The sequence below is a fragment of the Capsicum annuum genome, chromosome 1 (genome assembly GCF_002878395.1).
Source record: "Capsicum annuum cultivar UCD-10X-F1 chromosome 1, UCD10Xv1.1, whole genome shotgun sequence".
In the NCBI taxonomy this organism is placed as follows: domain Eukaryota; kingdom Viridiplantae; phylum Streptophyta; class Magnoliopsida; order Solanales; family Solanaceae; genus Capsicum; species Capsicum annuum.
The window spans coordinates 125,120,820-125,138,448 of NC_061111.1; the positions used below are offsets into that span (position 1 = coordinate 125,120,820).

At 38.7% G+C, this 17,629-nt stretch overlaps 1 protein-coding gene across 1 annotated transcript; it reads right to left on the reverse strand.

The window, feature by feature from the left end:
* Window positions 1-4,354: 4,354 nt before the first annotated feature.
* Window positions 4,355-15,371, reverse strand: LOC107878670 (acetate--CoA ligase CCL3). The gene is made up of 3 exons (XM_016725754.2): window positions 14,873-15,371; window positions 12,127-12,717; window positions 4,355-5,487 (listed from the first exon to the last, which is right to left on the reverse strand). The coding sequence occupies exons 1-3, from the start codon at window positions 15,086-15,088 to the stop codon at window positions 4,591-4,593; spliced, it is 1,704 nt and encodes a 567-aa protein (XP_016581240.1). The 5' UTR covers window positions 15,089-15,371; the 3' UTR covers window positions 4,355-4,590.
* Window positions 15,372-17,629: the final 2,258 nt, after the last annotated feature.

Below are 17,629 nucleotides of genomic sequence, written 5' to 3' on the forward strand. Positions count from 1 at the left end.
ACTCCACAGGTCAGAGAGTTTAAAGGCTTTCAGACAGATGTATTAGTATTCAGTTTTTAGTTTTGAGTATGTATAGATGTGTTGAACCTTATGGCTAGTTTCCATATTTATTTCAGCTATTAAACAGTGTACAGGTACAGATATCATAAAAGGGTTAGTGTAATACCCCATAAAATCCTAAGTCTGAAATTCAGCTTGTTAGCTCTTAAAGCTCTTTAAAAGATTCAACACTTAGAAAATTTTGGCAAGTATTCTAACACTTAGCCTATTTCAAGCCTCCGAACTTCAGGGATTTATTTGACGACCTTCCCGACCTCCATTTTTGAATTTTTAAGTTGCATTGCGATCGAGGAAGTCAAGAGTACATCCCAGGTAAGTTTCGGAATTTTTGGAGTAGCGTAAGGGCACATTTAGGTGCCCAAAACAATGGCACCATGCGATTAGCATGCATCGCATGCTCTATAGCATGCTCCAAAAATTTTCAGCATTTCAAGGTCAACTTCAAACGATCATAAATTCCTGCATATATTTAACTATGAGAGATGCTATATATAAATGGAAATCTCTTTGAGTCCTCTTTCTAATGCAATTGGTTTCATCTAATTTGAATATCGGAGTAAAAAGTTATGATCAATTTACTTCAACCTATCAGACAATCAACAGAGGGACAGTTGCATCTTTCTCTCTTTCTTTAGGGGCATTTTGGTCATCTTCCACCCTTATATATACCCCTTAACACCGAATTAAGCCTCATTTTCAGAAAAATATACTCGTTTTCTCTAATTTCTCTCAAGAACAATAAGAGGGGTTTTCAATTAAGGATCCAAATTCAAGAATTTTCTCCGTCAATCTTCGTAAAATCAAGAATTAAGGTATGCGTAGTGTTCATCCATGGATTATTTCCATCCATGGAGCTCAAGAATCAAGTTTTAAATTATGTATTGTGAATACTTTATTATGGTATGATTATGTTCATGTTGATGGTTGTTGTATGGTTTCAAGTTGGGATTTTTATGTGTTATTATGAATCTATGACACCATGTGAGTTGAAAACATGTAAAACTTGGTTGTTCATGATGTAAAATCTTATGGTTTCACCTATGCCTAAATTGTGCATGCAAGGTGTTCGATGAAATGCCTAGAATAATAATCATGTTTTCATGACTTAAGAGTACCAAGTGACAAGTCCATGCTCTATGCTTTATGATTCTACATGAATTCCATGTTATTGATGTATTGTGGTGGTGATATGTAGTGAACATGATGTTGAACTTAAGAAAGTACTTCCATGTTGAATGTATCCCCTCCCACGTATGAAATGTTGAGAACCATGTATAGTATTGAATCCCCTACTTATGATATTGTGAATTGTGGACTCTATTCCTATTAACAAATCAGTCATGTGTGTCAGTTTCTTTCCATCGAGTCCTGGGGGTACTTGTACCCGAAAAATATAGTTGTGTGCCTAGAGCCATGTCATGTTTTCATGATATCCACAGTCAAGCCATGTTTTATAGAACTCAGTCAGTCATGTGACTCAGGAAAAATGCAGTAACTCAGTATTCTCAAAAATTTCATGAACTCAATTAGTCGTAAGTAATATTCCGTCAGTCAACCAAACTCAGTAACTCAGCTCAGTATTCATGTTCAGTGTCTATTCAGATGGGAGTAGGATTCAGCACCAAGCGAACCCCAGGATGGGAATCCACACTGCCAGATTAAGGGTGAGATTCCTAGAAGCAATCCTTGTGTTCCAGAACTATGTAGCCAGCATAGGTTGAGACATCAACACTACTAACTTTAGATTGATGAGGCGGATACCGTCGTTCTCTTATGGGGACACTGCCAGATTTGAGGGTCACTCACAACTTGTCTTTACTCGTGGCACGGTATTGGCACCCTTCCAATAAGGGTACAAATTGGACCCCGATTTAGCTATTGAAGCACATTCAGGGCATGTCGGTTAGATGAATTCTCCCACAGTTACAGTTTCAGTATCAATCTCAGTAAAAGAACTCAGATAGTTCATCAGAATATCAGGACTGTCAGATACAGTTAACTCAGTTACAGTACGAAACTCAGCTAGTTCCACCAGCATCAGACTCTCAGTTACAGTCACTTATGTTGTCAGTTATTAGTATCATGTTATGACAGTTTTAGTCTCGTAATCATGTATGTATTCTCATGTTCATATTAGTCAATTAGTATAGTTCATGATTATGAACCCTTTGCATATAGCCTACCTCACTCGTATACTCAGTACATTCAGTTGCACTGACGCATTTGCGCTATGGTGTTTTCTCTTATGTTAAACCATAGGTTCAGAGGCACAAGCTTCGAAGCAACAGTAGTTGACCAGTTCCATTTTTCAGCGTCAGTGGTGAGTCCTCATCATGCGAGGACATATTTTGGTTTCTCATTTCAGTACTCAATTTTATTTTATTATTTCATTTCAGTTTTTTAGACGGAGTTAGTTGAGGACATGTCCCATTCAACTCCTTATTCAGACAGTTAGAGGCTTTCAGATGATTACAGTATCTTCAGATTTAGACTTCAGCATTTTTAGTTGTTTTGGTATTGTGATACCCCTTTCAGATATTATGTTTCATTCAGTATTGAACCTTATGGCCTTACAGTATTATGTATTCCGTATTTATGCTCTATATTATGTAGTGTACAGGTACAGGTATCAGTCATGGGTTAGCTTGTGGTCCTTCGGGGTCATGGGCACCATGTAGCGTTCTGATTACCATAATCGGGGCGTTACAATTAGCTTGTAGTCCTTCGGGGTCATAAGCATCGTGTGACGTCTCGGGATGGGATCTCGGGGCGTCACATATTTTATGAAATTTGAAAGTTGGAGATGAAAGAAGGAAGAAACTCAATTAGACTCTATGGTTTGCTTGAAATTTGAAAGTTGATTGGGGTTATTGTTGATTTTGTGAATCTTATTAATTCAATGTGTAACTGATTGTGCGTGATTTGCTCCACAAAATAAAAGAGAATCCATTACTTTCTTAAATAAATAATAAATATGTTTTAAATGTATCACAACGTATATATATCACGGTATAATAGATGTATCACAAATATAAAAATTCGGGATATGATATAATTAAACATAGTTATGGGATAAAGTGTTAGAACCCATATAAGATCCGAGATTTATGTAAGTTACCCATTATATTCTAAGCCCATAAAGTTAATTTCTTTATCTAAAGAACAAAAAGTAAGAAAAGATATGGAGTTCGATAAAGAAGTTAAGATCGGAGGCGGACTCACATGTATAAGTAGGGGTGCACGTGCACCTGTTAACGTCGAAAAAAATTATGTATATATATAGAGAGATGTATGTACCTTGAAAAAATTCGGATATAATTAATAATGCACCCAAAGATTACTAGAAGTGCACCTTGGTGGGCTGGTTGAAGCCATTGCTTCTGTCTGTGCCACCAAGGATCGATTTTGGGACTGTACAACCCTTTTGCTTTTATTTTCAATATTTCAGATTTAAAGGCTTATTACTAAATTTATAACATTAAAAATTGTTGGACATGGGATTCGAACCAACGACCATCCTATATGGTGAACCCCCTTGAACATTAAGCTGCCACAATGGTTGGTACGAAAATATTAAAAGTCAATATATTACTTGAACTTCATATTATAAGATTGTAAAGTTATTAGCTTAGAACTCATATTTATTTGATGTATTTACTTTTTGCAGTACTGTTTATGTCATTGGCGACCAATTGAATATGATAATATCCCTTAAGCGACACTAGAAATTTTGCTAACGTTTACGTTAAGATAATACGGGTGCATCATAGTATTATCAAAAGCAAAAAAACGCAGAAAATCTTCTAAGATCCATTAAGCACAAAGTACAAATAAAGCGTGAGATTTAACGAAAAAGGCATAAAGGGAGAAAAATATAGATATATGTCTAGTCCAAGACTAATAATATAAGCATGAATGACAAATATATGAACAAAGAAATTGATTTTTTTTTTTTTTGATAAAGTGAAATATCAATTGTTTAGTTTTCGTCTCTTCAGAAAACCTCATTGACAAGAAAAAGTATGCCTTAAAAATTAGAATCTAAACTGCACATTGCGAGTGCTCAACACATTTTGAGTCTTGGTTAAGGGCTTATGCACGCCCTTAACAACACTGATGCACCCACAGACTTTAAATCCTGCGTTCGCGTCTGGTCAAGATATTACAAAAATGCATGCTATTCTATCAATTCTCGAGTATTGAAAGAGGGAAGAAGCCAACAATCAAATATGCTGTTCCATAAGAATAATGTACTGAAAGCGTAGCGAATTACTACTGCCCGGAAAGACCAGGGTTTTAACCAGATAACAAGATGAAATTGCCCACTCAATTTAAAATACAATGAACACCAATAGTTCATGATAAGAAAAACTTACATAGTGCCTTTCATGGTTATCCAGCAAAAATCTGAAACATAACCTTATTTATCTGGAAGGAGGATCACGATTCACAGAGACGTATAGACTGAGCACTTAAAACAGCAAACATTATAAATTACAAAAGTCAGGCAACCAGTCAAGCGAGTTACATTTACAATCTACTCTTCATCACTGGTCCCATCTCCTTTGCCTTTTCCCTTAACAAGTGCTTCTGTATTTTCCCTGTAGCTGTCTTTGGCAATGGTCCGAAAAACACCGACCTTGGGACCCAGTACTTAGGCATCTTTGATCGACTAAACTTCATAATATCCTCTGCAAACTGTTGTTGATCCGCTTCCTTTACATCAGGCTTTAATGTCACAAATGCACAAGGCGACTCTCCCCATTGCTCATCAGGCCTTGCAACAACAGAGACCTCCAATATTGCTGGGTGTTGATACAGGATATTCTCGACCTCCACACTACTAATATTTTCACCACCAGATATGATGATGTCTTTTGATCTGTCTTTTATTTCTATATACCCATCTGGATGTTTTACAGCAAGATCACCAGAGTGATACCAGCCTCCAGCAAAAGCAGCTTCATTGGCTTTAGAGTTTTTCAGGTAGCCTTTCATCACAACATTACCCCTGAAGACGATTTCTCCCATCGTTTTCCCATCGGCTGGAACAGGTGTCATGTCCGTTGGGTTAACTACGTCCAGACGCTCCAAGCTAACATACCTGACACCTTGACGTGCATTGAGACGTGCTTGGACATCCGTGGGAAGTAAATCCCACTCAGGCTTCCATGCGCATAGAGTGGAGGGGCCATAGGTTTCAGAAAGGCCATAAGTGTGTAAGACACGGAAGCCACGTTGTGTCATTGCAGCAAGAACAGGAGGAGGAGGAGAAGCACCAGCAGTGCTTACATACACTAGCCGAGGCAGGGGAAGGATGGTCTCCTCTTTTCGGGCATTAACTATGGTATTGAGCACCACAGGAGCAGCAGAGAAATGGGTCACACCAAGGTAAGCTATGGCAGAATAAACAGCCTTTGCAGTTACCTGCATATGGACCACTCAAAAAAAACAAAGGCAACCTTGTCAAGCGCCAAAAAGAAGCAGCAGGGAGAAACACAACAATTTATTTGACATGCCTCAAAGATGTTATCTTTTCCCATTGCTTCTCTTCCTCCATTTCACGATATAGACCAAAAGGGCATGTGCCCCTCCTCTTAATATATTCAAAAAAATTTGGACTCCTCAACTCCTGCAATAATTTTGGGGTCTTAACTAGGAAGTAGACAAGGTGTTACTTTGTTAAACGAAAATGCTAAGACAGTAAATTTGATCTCTCTCTATTATTCTTCTAGTCCATTAACCTATTTCAAGATTAAACACTGAAGAATTATTTCTAGCCCTCCTAATTGAAGTAGTAGGTTATCATTGCTTCTTGTTTGGTAACTTGTATGTTGTGTATGACTATGATCAGAAGACAATATAGTCTTTTGTTGAATTTTTGCTTCGAAACTGGAGACTAGAAGGGGAAAAGCTGTGGAAGAATCTACACCTTATATTTTATATTGTTCAAAGAGGATACTATCTACATCTCCTTTTATATCATCACCCATAATTTACTCGATTTATACATGGGTGGGAATATAGCAACACCTATGCTATCCTTTCAGTATTCCAGCATTTCTTGATGGATCACCTAATTCTTCACATCGCTATAAAATGCTCATGGCAACTGAAAAAGCAGGCCAATGTGGTGAAAATATACAATCATGACCTATATCTGTTCATTGTTACTTCTATTGTAAAATTTTCAGGTAAAACCCAGTATCCCGTTATCAACTACACATGTCCAGCAATATTTCAGGATCATTACCAAGACAGATCGACTGTGCTATTTTAAGTAACATAAATACATCATAGAAAACTCCATGTACAAGAAAAGGACCATGAGATCACCTGTTGTGAATGGATCGGAGCAAGCTAAAGAGAACGGATCGGAACGGGCTGAAGAAAACAAAGACTCTACCGGCCCAAGTAGTGCATTTGGGCCTAGCAACGAGACAGATGAGCTACGCAGAAGTGTTAGGCAAAAAACAACCCAACAAGAGACTTCTAGGCTATGCTTGGAAACGTGGCTAAAGGACAGGTGTCACTTGAAGATTGGTAACAGTAAAATAGGGGGTTATTATATATATAGTACTGAAAGCAACGTTAGGATTAGGCTATAGTATTTGCAGTATTCTGTTTCTCTCATCCCACTCTTGTCTGTATCCTCCCACCTCCCCTTCTAGTATGTCCTTTATCTTTCCTTTGCAAAGTTGTCTGCTTACTATCCATTGTAATTCCTTCCAGCAATTTTAATATATCAATTTGTGTTGTTGAAAGTAGTAAACACTACATTGGTGCTTTCATTCTCCTTTGCAATGGTAGACACACGACTCCAGCTATTGGAAGATTCCCACACGGGTCTTTCTCAGAAGGTCTCCGACCTAAGCTCTGCCTTTGATAGCCACAGCAAACTGATGCAAGAAATTGTCACAAGTAGCTGCCATTGGAGCTCGCCTTCCGGGTCCTGAGTTTGAATCGTCTCGAGCTTGTGTGGGCGAAGTCACTCTATCACAAACCTCCTCTGGTCCAGTGACGGTTCGCCACAAACCGACGACGGTAGATCTTACTCTCTTCCATGGCGACGATCCTGAGGCTTGGATTTTTCAGGTGGAACGGTATTTTGACTTCTATTCGATTCTCCCTAATCATAAGTTGTCTTTGGCTTCCTTCTATTTAGAGGGTTAAGCGCTGGATTGGTATCGATGGCTCTTTCGTACCCATTAGTTGGTCGATTGGCCAAACTTTCTGGAGAAACTTCGATGTCGATTTCGCACCAAGCACTTGCTATCACCAGAAGGTCGTTTGTCTAAACTTATTCAAACTTCGACGGTTGCAGAGTCCCAGGCGCGCTTTGAAGCGGTGGCAACCGAGTCAGTTGCCTTGCCGGAGGAATTATATGTCGGTTGTTATACGTCGGGTCTTCGTGGGGATATTCAATCGGAGGTTTTAGCACGTGAACCCACCACACTTCAAGAGACCATGAGGCTGGCCCGTGTATATAAACAAAAAATTGGGCATCAACCTTGGCCTATGAAACCTACCCTTGCCCGAACCCAACCTTTGTTACTCACTCCTGGCCCAACTTCAAAATATGTTCCACATTCATCTCCACCTTCTGCGTTCACTTCCAAAATACCATTTAAGCGTCTCACGACAACAGAATTGCAACAACGCCGAGAGAAGGGGCTTTGTTACAACTACAACGAACAACAACAACAACAACAACAAACCCAGTGTATTCCCACATAGTGGGGTCTGGGGGGTAAGATGTACGCAGTCCATACCACTACTTGAAGAGAAGTAGAAAGGTTGTTTCCGATAGACCCCCGGCTCAAAACAAGGAATAATAGACAAATACTTAATAAAGCATGGAACAAGATGTCAAGACAAAAATATGCCACCCACAAGGGATAAACAAAGAATAGTGAACACATTCATAATAAAACATACAACAAAGTGTCCTAGCAAGAATAATACATCTACCAAGTAATGTCCTACCCCAACAACTCAATCTGGCACTAGCCTTACATCCTAATCCGCGCCCTCCAGATCTTCCTATTTAGGGTCATGTCCTCAGTGAGCTGTAACTGCTCCATGTCCCGCCTGATCACCTCTCTCCAGTATTTCTTCGGCCTACCCCTACCCCGCCTGAAACTATCCAAACCATGTTTCTCACACCTACGAACTGGGGCATCCGTGCCCCTCATCATCACATACCCGAACCATCTCAAGGCTTTGTTACAACTGTGACGAAAAATATACCCCCAACCATAAATACAATTCCCTTCCCCAACTATTTCTTCTTGAGGATGACACAACTTCAAGTTTTATGATTCCGGACCAGCTTTGTCCAACTGATTTTGTGGGGGAGGATATCACACCAACTGATGATCAACACCATTCCACTATCTCGTATCATGCCTTGGCCGGAGGTCATTCGTCCATGACTCTTCGTTTTAAGGGTCACATTAAAGGCTCACCTGTACAAGTTTTGTTGGATGGGGGAAGTGACCACAACTTTGTTCAACCCCAAGTCGCCAAGTTTCTTAATATGGTTGTTGATGAGATTTCCCCATTCGTTGTTATGGTAGGCAGTGGTCAGCACCTTCGTTGTTCGGGAGTGGTGAAGTCAGTTCCCTTAACTGTCAATGGCTGCGATTTATGTCTAGATTTATATGTTCTTCCCTTTCAGGGGTTCGATATTGTTTTGGGTGTCTCTTGGTTATCCACCTTAGGGCCGGTATTAACTAATTATGCTACTCGAATATTTGAGTTTGATTATTAGGGAAAACGGATGAAATGGGTTGGTGATCCCCCGCGGGATATGCAGCCAATTCAACTGCAGTCCCTTCGACGCCTTACAACTACTGATGTTGTGGCTTCTTATGTTTGTTTAACCATGGTTACCAGTGCAACAAAACAGCCTCGGACAACACCATCACTGGACCTGCAGGCAATATTGGATTCCTTTGCCCCTGTTTTCCAGAAACCTTCGGGTTTGCCCCCTTCTCGTGCAACCGATCATTCCATCCATTTGAACCCTCAATCGGGGCCCATAAATGTCAAGCCATATAGGTACCCACACTTCCAGAAGCAAGTCATGGAACAACTAATGGCTGACATGCGCAACGAGGGAATAATACAACCAAGTACAAGTCTTTTTTCCTCTCCTGTGTTGTTGGTTCGTAAAAAAGATGGTTCATGGAGATTTTGTGTGGACTATAGAGCCTTGAATGCAATTACCGTTCGAGATCGTTTCCCGATTTCAACTATTGATGAGTAGTTTGACGAGCTTTATGGGGCTCAATTTTTCTCTAAGTTGGACCTTTTATCAGGATATCATCAGATTCGAGTCAAAGCTTCAGATGTCACAAAAACGGCTTTTCGCACACATGACGGGCATTATGAGTTTTTGGTCATGCCATTCGGCTTGTCCAATGCACCGTCCATGTTCCAAGCAATGATGAATGATATATTTCGCTCTTTTCTTCGGCGATTCGTCCTTGTTTTTTCGATGATATTTTGGTCTATAGTCCTAATTGGCCTTCTCATTTAGAACATGTTGCCAAGGTTCTAAAGTTATTACTAGACCATCAGTTAGTGGCCAAACGCAGCAAGTGTCAACTTGGACAAACCCATATTGACTATTTAGGACATATGATCACTCCAAATGGGCTCGCAGTAGATCCTACTAAGATTCAAGTAATTCAGCAGTGGCTTCCGCCCACGTCCACAAAGGTTGTCCGTAGTTTTTTGGGCCTCGCAAGTTATTATAGGCGTTTCATCAAGAATTATGCAACATTGGCCAGCCCATTAACTGATCTCCTGCGCAAAGAAGCTTTCAAATGGACTGAACATGCCCAGGCAGCATTCGAAACTCTCAAGGTTTGTTTAAGCTCAACACCAGTTCTCGCCTTGCCCAATTTTAATGAAACTTTCCATGTTGAGACAGATGCTTCAGGGGTGGGCATAGGTGCTATTTTATCTCAGGCCATCCGATTGCTTTCTATAGCCAAAAATTATGTCCTCGTATGCAAAAAACCTCCACTTATCACTGTGAAATGTATGCTATCACTCAGGCAGTGGCCAAATGGAGACAATACCTTTTGGGTAGAAGATTCACCATTTACACGGACCAACAATCTCTAAAGAATTTGACCAACCAAGTTATTCAAACACCTGAGCAACAGAAGTGGTTGGGAAAATTGTTGGGCTATGAATTTTCCATCGTCTATCGGCCGAGAAAACAGAATCAAGCTGCAGATGCCCTTTCTCGTTCTCCTGACGGTGTTTTCCTGGCCTTATCCACACACCAATTAGATTGGTTGACAGAATTAAGGTCCGCAAACGACTCTCATCCAGAGTTAACTGCAATCAAGGATAACATCACCATTGGCCTTGAGGAAAATGACGACTTTGTGGTCCGCGACGGGCTGCTATTCTTTAGAGGGCGATTGGTTATTCCAAGTGATTCGCCACTAAAACAACATCTATTGTATGAGTTTCATGATTCCAAAATTGGGGGCCACGCAGGGGTTACTTGCACTTTCCACAGGGTATCTTCGAATTTTTTGGGCCAAAAATGCGGAAAGACGTCAAGACTTATGTGGCTGCCTGCCAAATCTATCAACAAATGAAAAGCAGTTGTGCGTTACCTGTAGGTTTGCTGCAGCCCTTAACAATCCCAGAGATGGTATTTGAAGACATCACCATGGACTTCATTACTTGTTTGCCGGGCTCCAAAGGGAAGGCGACAATTATGACAGTAATTGATCGCTTGTCAAAGTATGGCCACTTCATTCCGCTTGCTGCCATATTTACTACTCAAACAGTTGCTGAAGCTTTTGTTATACATATCCTCAAGTTGCATGGCGCTCCTCGCTCCATCATCAGTGATAGAGACCCTCGTTTCTTGCATTCCTTCTGGAAAGAGCTCCACAGACTACAGGGTACTTCCTTGGCCATGAGCACTGCCTATCATCCTCAAACAGACGGGCAATCGGAAGCCTTAAACAAATGTGTCGAACAATATTTACGTTGTTTTGTTGTTGATAGCCCACATGCTTGGGTTTCTATGCTTCCATGGGCAGAACATTGGTACAACACTGCTTATCAAACTTCAGCAGGAATGACACCATTTCAGGCTTTGTATGGACGGGAACCCTCCTTCAATAGCACGCTATATTCTGGGCAGCACAACTGATGACTTGGTTGAGAAATATATGCTTAGGCGAGATGAAGTTCTCTCTTTACTTAAGCATAACCTTCAAAAGGCCCAACTCAGGATCAAGGAATGGGCGGATAAAAGTCATCGCGTTGGACATTTGAAGATGGGTGAATGGGTATATGTTAAGCTACAACCCTACCGCCAACACTCATTGAGAAACCAGACTCATCACAAGTTGGGTAGGAAGTATTTTGGCCCTTACAAGGTAATCAAACGTATTGGGGAGGTCGCTTACAAACTGGATCTTCCGGAAGCTGCCCGGATTCATCCCGTTTTCCATATATCAATGTTGAAGCAATGTACTGGAAATCCAAACCAACAAATCACACCGCTGGAACTGACTGATTCGGACTTTGGGAATCCTCAGAACCTTGAGGACAAGGTTCTCATTTCAGGGGGGAGTATTGTTGTGAATGGATCGGAGCAAGCTAAAGAGAACGGATCGGAACGGGCTCAAGAAAACAAAGACTCTACCGGCCCAAGTAGTGCAATTGGGCCTAGCAACGAGACAGATGAGCTACGCAGAAGTGTTAGGCAAAAACAGCCCAACAAGAGACTTCTAGGCTATGCTTGGAAACGTATCTAAAGGACAGGTGTCGCTTGAAGATTGGTAACAGTAAAATAGGGGGGTTATTATATATATAGTACTGAAAGCAACGTTAAGATTAGGCTATAGTATTTACAGTATTCTGTTTCTCTCATCCCACTCTTGTCTGTATCCTCCCACCTCCCCTTCTAGTATGTCCTTTATCTTTCCTTTGCAAAGTTGTCTGCTTATTATCCATTGTAATTCCTTCCAGCAATTTTAATATATCAATTTGTGTTGTTGAAAGTAGTAAACACTACATCACCTGTCTAAGGCATATGTTGGTCCCACAAATTGCTGCAAGTGTCCAAGTGAAACACCAACCATTGCAGTGAAACATTGGTAGAGTCCAAAGGTACACAGCTCCCTCTTTCATACTCCAAACAACGGCATTACTTAGAGCCATAAGATAAGCGCCCCGATGATGAAGCACTACTCCTTTAGGACTAGCTGTCGTACCAGAAGTATAACCCAGAGCAATACTCTGCCATTCATCCTGTGGTGGCTTCCATGAAAAATCTGGGTCACCAGTTTCCAAGAAATTCTCATATTCAACTGCCCCTTTCTCTAAAGCATATTGGACCGGGGCAGGATCACAGTTTTTATCAGCAATAACTATAAGAAGTGGTCGATTTGATTTTCCTTTGCTCTTATTTTCTAAAATTTTTAACGCTTCCTCAGCCAATGGAAAGAATTCTTGGTCAACCATGACAACTGCAGCTGAGCAATGGCCCAAAAGAAAAGCAATTGTATCTGCATTTAAACGAACATTGACAGCATTTAAAACGGCTCCAGCCATTGGAATTCCAAAATGAGCTTCATACATAGCAGGAATATTTGGCGCAATCACAGCAACCTGACATGAACAGAAAAAAGGGAAGGACTTGTAAGGTTTCGCGCTGCATACTAGAAAACTGCATTATCTCAAGAGTAAAATATTGTACATCCATAAAGAATTGTTAGAGAATTTTTGTATGTCCATTCAATTCATATGGAGAAACAAATTGAGACAAGAAATGCAACATTTACAAATATTTTAGTTTCTGTCCATAGTGAGAAGAGGAAATTCAGAACCTGATCATATATCTATGAACTATTACTTCTTCAATTAATTTTAGCCCTCTTCTTTGAAGACGATAGGTTTAGCTTAGTTATCTTTTACTGAAAAACAGATTATGTAAATAATCTGAAAGAATTTTTGGAATTTACAGGCTTCCTAGCAGGGATGATCCGTGAAACTTCTGTAAATTATAGCAGTATTTTTGAATAATCCAATATACTTAACTCCTCTACTTTTCTTCGTCCTTCCTAAGTTTCCTTAAAATTCCTATAATTGGGGGCTGAGAAGTGTAAAGTAAGAACACACTATTGACATAATATCGATTGTGACACCTGATAACTGTAGAACAAAAGAAAAGAATAGGAAAGGGTAACCTCCATCCAGAGAACTACAGAAATGCAAGGTACAAACCATGTAAGGACCGACCAGATATATAGCACTTTATCAATAAATCAAAGACCATCCTGTATTTTCCAAACTAAAGCTCAATCTGTCTCCACCCATTCATTTGCTCCATAAGGTAATGGGACAATGTGAGCTTAGTTTGTAGAATCGGTACATTGTTTGCATTATTGAATGCATAATCTCCAACAGCCAAGGATCCTTGCTAGACTATTTATGACCTTTATTTAAACATTTTCCTTTCACATCTCCAGGGAGGCCAAATAAGAATTCCTCTTCTTTTCACCTTGCATATCCAGAAAATTTAACTATCTTGTATGGTTAGCTTGTACTAGTTTAGTGATCTACAAAGAGTGGAAGAGGTAGTATGGAGTGAAGATGTTTAACAGGCTTGCTCCAACCATTCAAATTGAAGCAGTTCATTAAAATGCCAAATTCTCACTTAGCAACAGAGAGAACTCCAACATGAGCATTCTGTGGTGTAGACATTCACTGAACGGCAACAGTATCATCAAAAGAGCAAATTTCAAATTTCAGAACTAGCAAATAAAGATTCAACAGAAAAGATAGAACAAGTAAAGACATACGCATATCAATTTTGGATAATACTCTCTCCTGCAACAAGGGAAAATCTCCTTAAAGGAGCACAAAATGTCTCTGAGCCACACACCACTTTATGTCCAAGGCAAATTCTCCTATGTATTGGCTGCTTTGTAGTTACATTAGTCAATTTTACATGTACTGCCGAAAAATTAATCTTATCCATACTGTGAATCTTGGGGAACACAATATCAGAACTGCTATACATATCAGGATGGTGAGATAAATCAATGCCAGCAAACCCACGAAAAATCACTCCACAATTTACAGAAATCTCTAATTCTCTATAACAGTGGCAGGGTGCAGAGACCTCATATAAATGTTGTCTCAAGAAGTCTTTGGAATAAATCCTATATGGCTAACTATAAGCATCTCCATACAACTAAGGAGGTCAATGGATTTATAGGGATCATATTGGATTGGGTCAGTACAGAGGAAAATTATTTAGTTTAGTCGAGGAATTACTATGCTAAGCGTTAAGTGATAGTGTGTGTTATCATCCAATAATTTGATCTAGCTTATGTTGCTCCGACTCTTTCAACAGATATTGATGGGTACATGTCCGATCCTCCAGATAATAGTGCCTTTTTGGAGAATGCGACGCGGGTGTGGAAACATTTACACGATGACGCCCAACCTATACCAGATCACAGCATCTTGGTGCAAAAGCATATTTACTCTTAAAGCAGACGCTAACGCAGTCTGACATTTTTAATCTTTTGCTAAGAGTAACTAGTATTTCTGCACCCACTATACACCATTTCCGCTCATCGACTCATCGTAGCCAATCAGAAACTAAAGTATCGGCAACTAGAACCTGGAAAACAAAGGTCACATGGGGAAAACTAAGAAGTAGCATCAGAAAAGGAACTACTAGCTAAAAATCTATTCTTGGAAACATAATTACCATTACACCACAAAAGAATGAAGCAGAGATTTTGAAATATACCGTGCTTCCGAAAGTGATGGAGCGTTTGGTAAGAGCAGAAGACAGTTGACGGCAGCGGCTATAAGTCTGGAGCCACGTGTATTCAACGGAGCCGTGAATTAACGATTTCCGGTTGGGAAATACCATCGCCGCTCTTTCCAAGAACCATAACGGCGTCAAAGCGGTGTAGTTCGCCGTATTCTTTGGAAGATCATCGATATCTCTCTCCGCCACCATTCTTTTTTCTCTCTCTCTCTCCCCCTTTTGACTTTACTGGAAGTTCGTGAAGATGGTTATATAATGTTGGAGTTTAAAATATTATATGTGACAGTGCGTTGTGGTGTAGAGCTATTTTAGTTTCTCGTCCTTTTATATTGGATAGGTTGGCTATGGTGATCGACTGATGAGCAGAAAAGACAACCATGCTTTAATCAAAGTATTCTAGAATTTGTGAATTTTTGACCAAAATAATACATATTTTAAGCAACTAATGACAATGCTAGATTACTACAAAATTTTTCAAAAACAGTATAAACTATGTTTACGTAAAGTTTTAGGTAATATTTTATTAAAATATTCTAACGCTAAAAATTAAAGACAGATAAATTATAACTGTGAGCAACCTTTTACAAGTAATAGTTATTGAGAGTTGCTAGTTTCTGGTAAAGTACAAGTCTTAATTAATCTGTGTCAAAGCACAATTTAATGAACACTTTTTTTCTGTATTTTTCTGTTTACTTTTTTTTCTCCTCTTTCTCACTCTCGTATTTCTTCCTAACAAAGTACATCAGTAACAATACACAATGAGAAAAAAATAACATACTCATTGTAGGATTAATTCACAAAAGATCTTCACTCATTTTATCTTTTCCTAACCTACACATTCAAATTATTGCTACTGTCTATTATTTTATTATTATTTTGTTACTATCTTTTATTTTTTATTTTTATATTGCATCTTTTTCTATGTTGTTTGTCTCAAACCGTGGATCCATCAGAAGCAATCTCTCTATCTCACCTCATATATAGTGTATGAACTGCGTGTATTCTACCCACCCCAGACTCATTCTACCCATCCCAGACTCACTATGTGAGAACAATGGGTATGTTGTTATTGTTGAAAGGAAGATGATGTTTATAGAGAGAGAGAGAGAGATTTTAAAATACCAAAATAAAAGTTAATTGTAAATTTAAATAAATTTTAGCATCATATAAATGTGTATAAAGTTTAAGTTAACCACAATATTGGGTTGAAGCCCCAAAAATCGAATCGTATTTGATAGAGAGCATTTTACCTCCAAATAAGTGAATTCAAATTAATCATACTCCAAAATGGATATCCAACACGAATTAAGAAATACCAAAAACACTTTTTTTTCTTCAATTGAACAAGTAAATAAACATTAATATGCGCCAAGTATACGTATATGTAAGTAATTTCAAATACTATTTATTAATAAGTATTTAATACAGAAATAATTACAGCTTTGTAACTAATATCATAGAAATAATTGGATCTTCCAAATAAGAACTTCCATCATTTCAAAGAAAAAAGATCTACTTTGACTTAACATGAAGATTAAGAAAATAAAGAAGTTCTTAATCTTGTGGTCCTAAGTTAAGGTTATGTCAAATGTACCAAAATGTCCTTTAATCTTATGATTTTAGACGTCATGCAGAAAGTTGAAATTAAAGTATTGCCAAAAAAGAAAAATGATCTGTTACAACCCAAAAACGAGTCGTGATGACAATTATCAGGGCACCGCCTTAATAAGTAAGCCAATCACCCAAACTGATCAAGAAAATACGAAATTTGCAATAACATACACCAATATGAAACTTTTAGAACAATGTCAGACCCTAAAACATAAGTAAAAGATAAAATTTGAAAGAAATCACATAAATCTCCAAAACCTGATGTCATAGTGTAAGAGCATCTAATATAATATTTGAAAATTGAAAATACATATTTGTCTCTGGTGATGAAAATAAAGACAAATAAGGATAGATGAGCTCTGAATCATATCCCCGAACTCTGGAGTTGATCAGTACCTCGAAATTTGAAAATCGTCGCACAAAATCAGCTGCCATAAGAAGTGCTCATACTAGGATCTGCAATGAAAGAGAACAGTAAGGGTGAGTACGATCCACCTGTACTTAGTAGGTATCACAGGTCAACCGAGCAAAACAGAAATTAAAATAAGTAAAATATACTATGAGCACATCACCTACAAACAGAAAAGTCCCAAACTGTAACTCATACCATCTCCAATAACAGTTTTAATATATAAATACACAAAAACATAAACAACACATTTATAGATAAAAGTACATAGAAACTAAGCACAAGACAAGAAAACTAGGAAAATCAAGCTAGATGCATGTGCAAATACAATGCAATTCAGTTGTAATGACCCTTGTATTGAAATTTAGAAATTTATATTTTTTGATCATTTTGCCCTCCCTCGTGGTTGCTTTATCTTGCTTATGAGTTGCAAAATGGTTGATACGGTCCCCAATGCGTCTGGAAATGTTTAATATGAGATTTTGATTTTGAACATCCTTCAAGAAATTAGTTTGACTTCAATCAATATTTTGTGATTCGAGCATTGGATGGTGATTTGGATAGTTCTATTAGATCTAGAATGTCGAACTTTGGTTAGTAGCAGAGTTGTTTCGGGTTTGAAACCTTTATTTTTCATTTGATCCTCCATTCAAAAACTAGTTTAATAAGCCTATAAGGAATTTCAGGGGTTAATTTATCGTAAACGATCTCTT

Excerpts from the sequence above, each read along its gene's own strand:
- LOC107878670 (XM_016725754.2), bottom strand. The coding sequence starts at position 15,088 with ATGGTGGCGGAGAGAGATATCGATGATCTTCCAAAGAATACGGCGAAC. Across the intron at positions 12,718-14,872 it reads CCATCACTTTCGGAAGCACG|GTTGCTGTGATTGCGCCAAA; the intron begins GTATATTTCAAA and ends TGTTCATGTCAG. Across the intron at positions 5,488-12,126 it reads CCAACATATGCCTTAGACAG|GTAACTGCAAAGGCTGTTTA; the intron begins GTGATGTAGTGT and ends GTCCATATGCAG.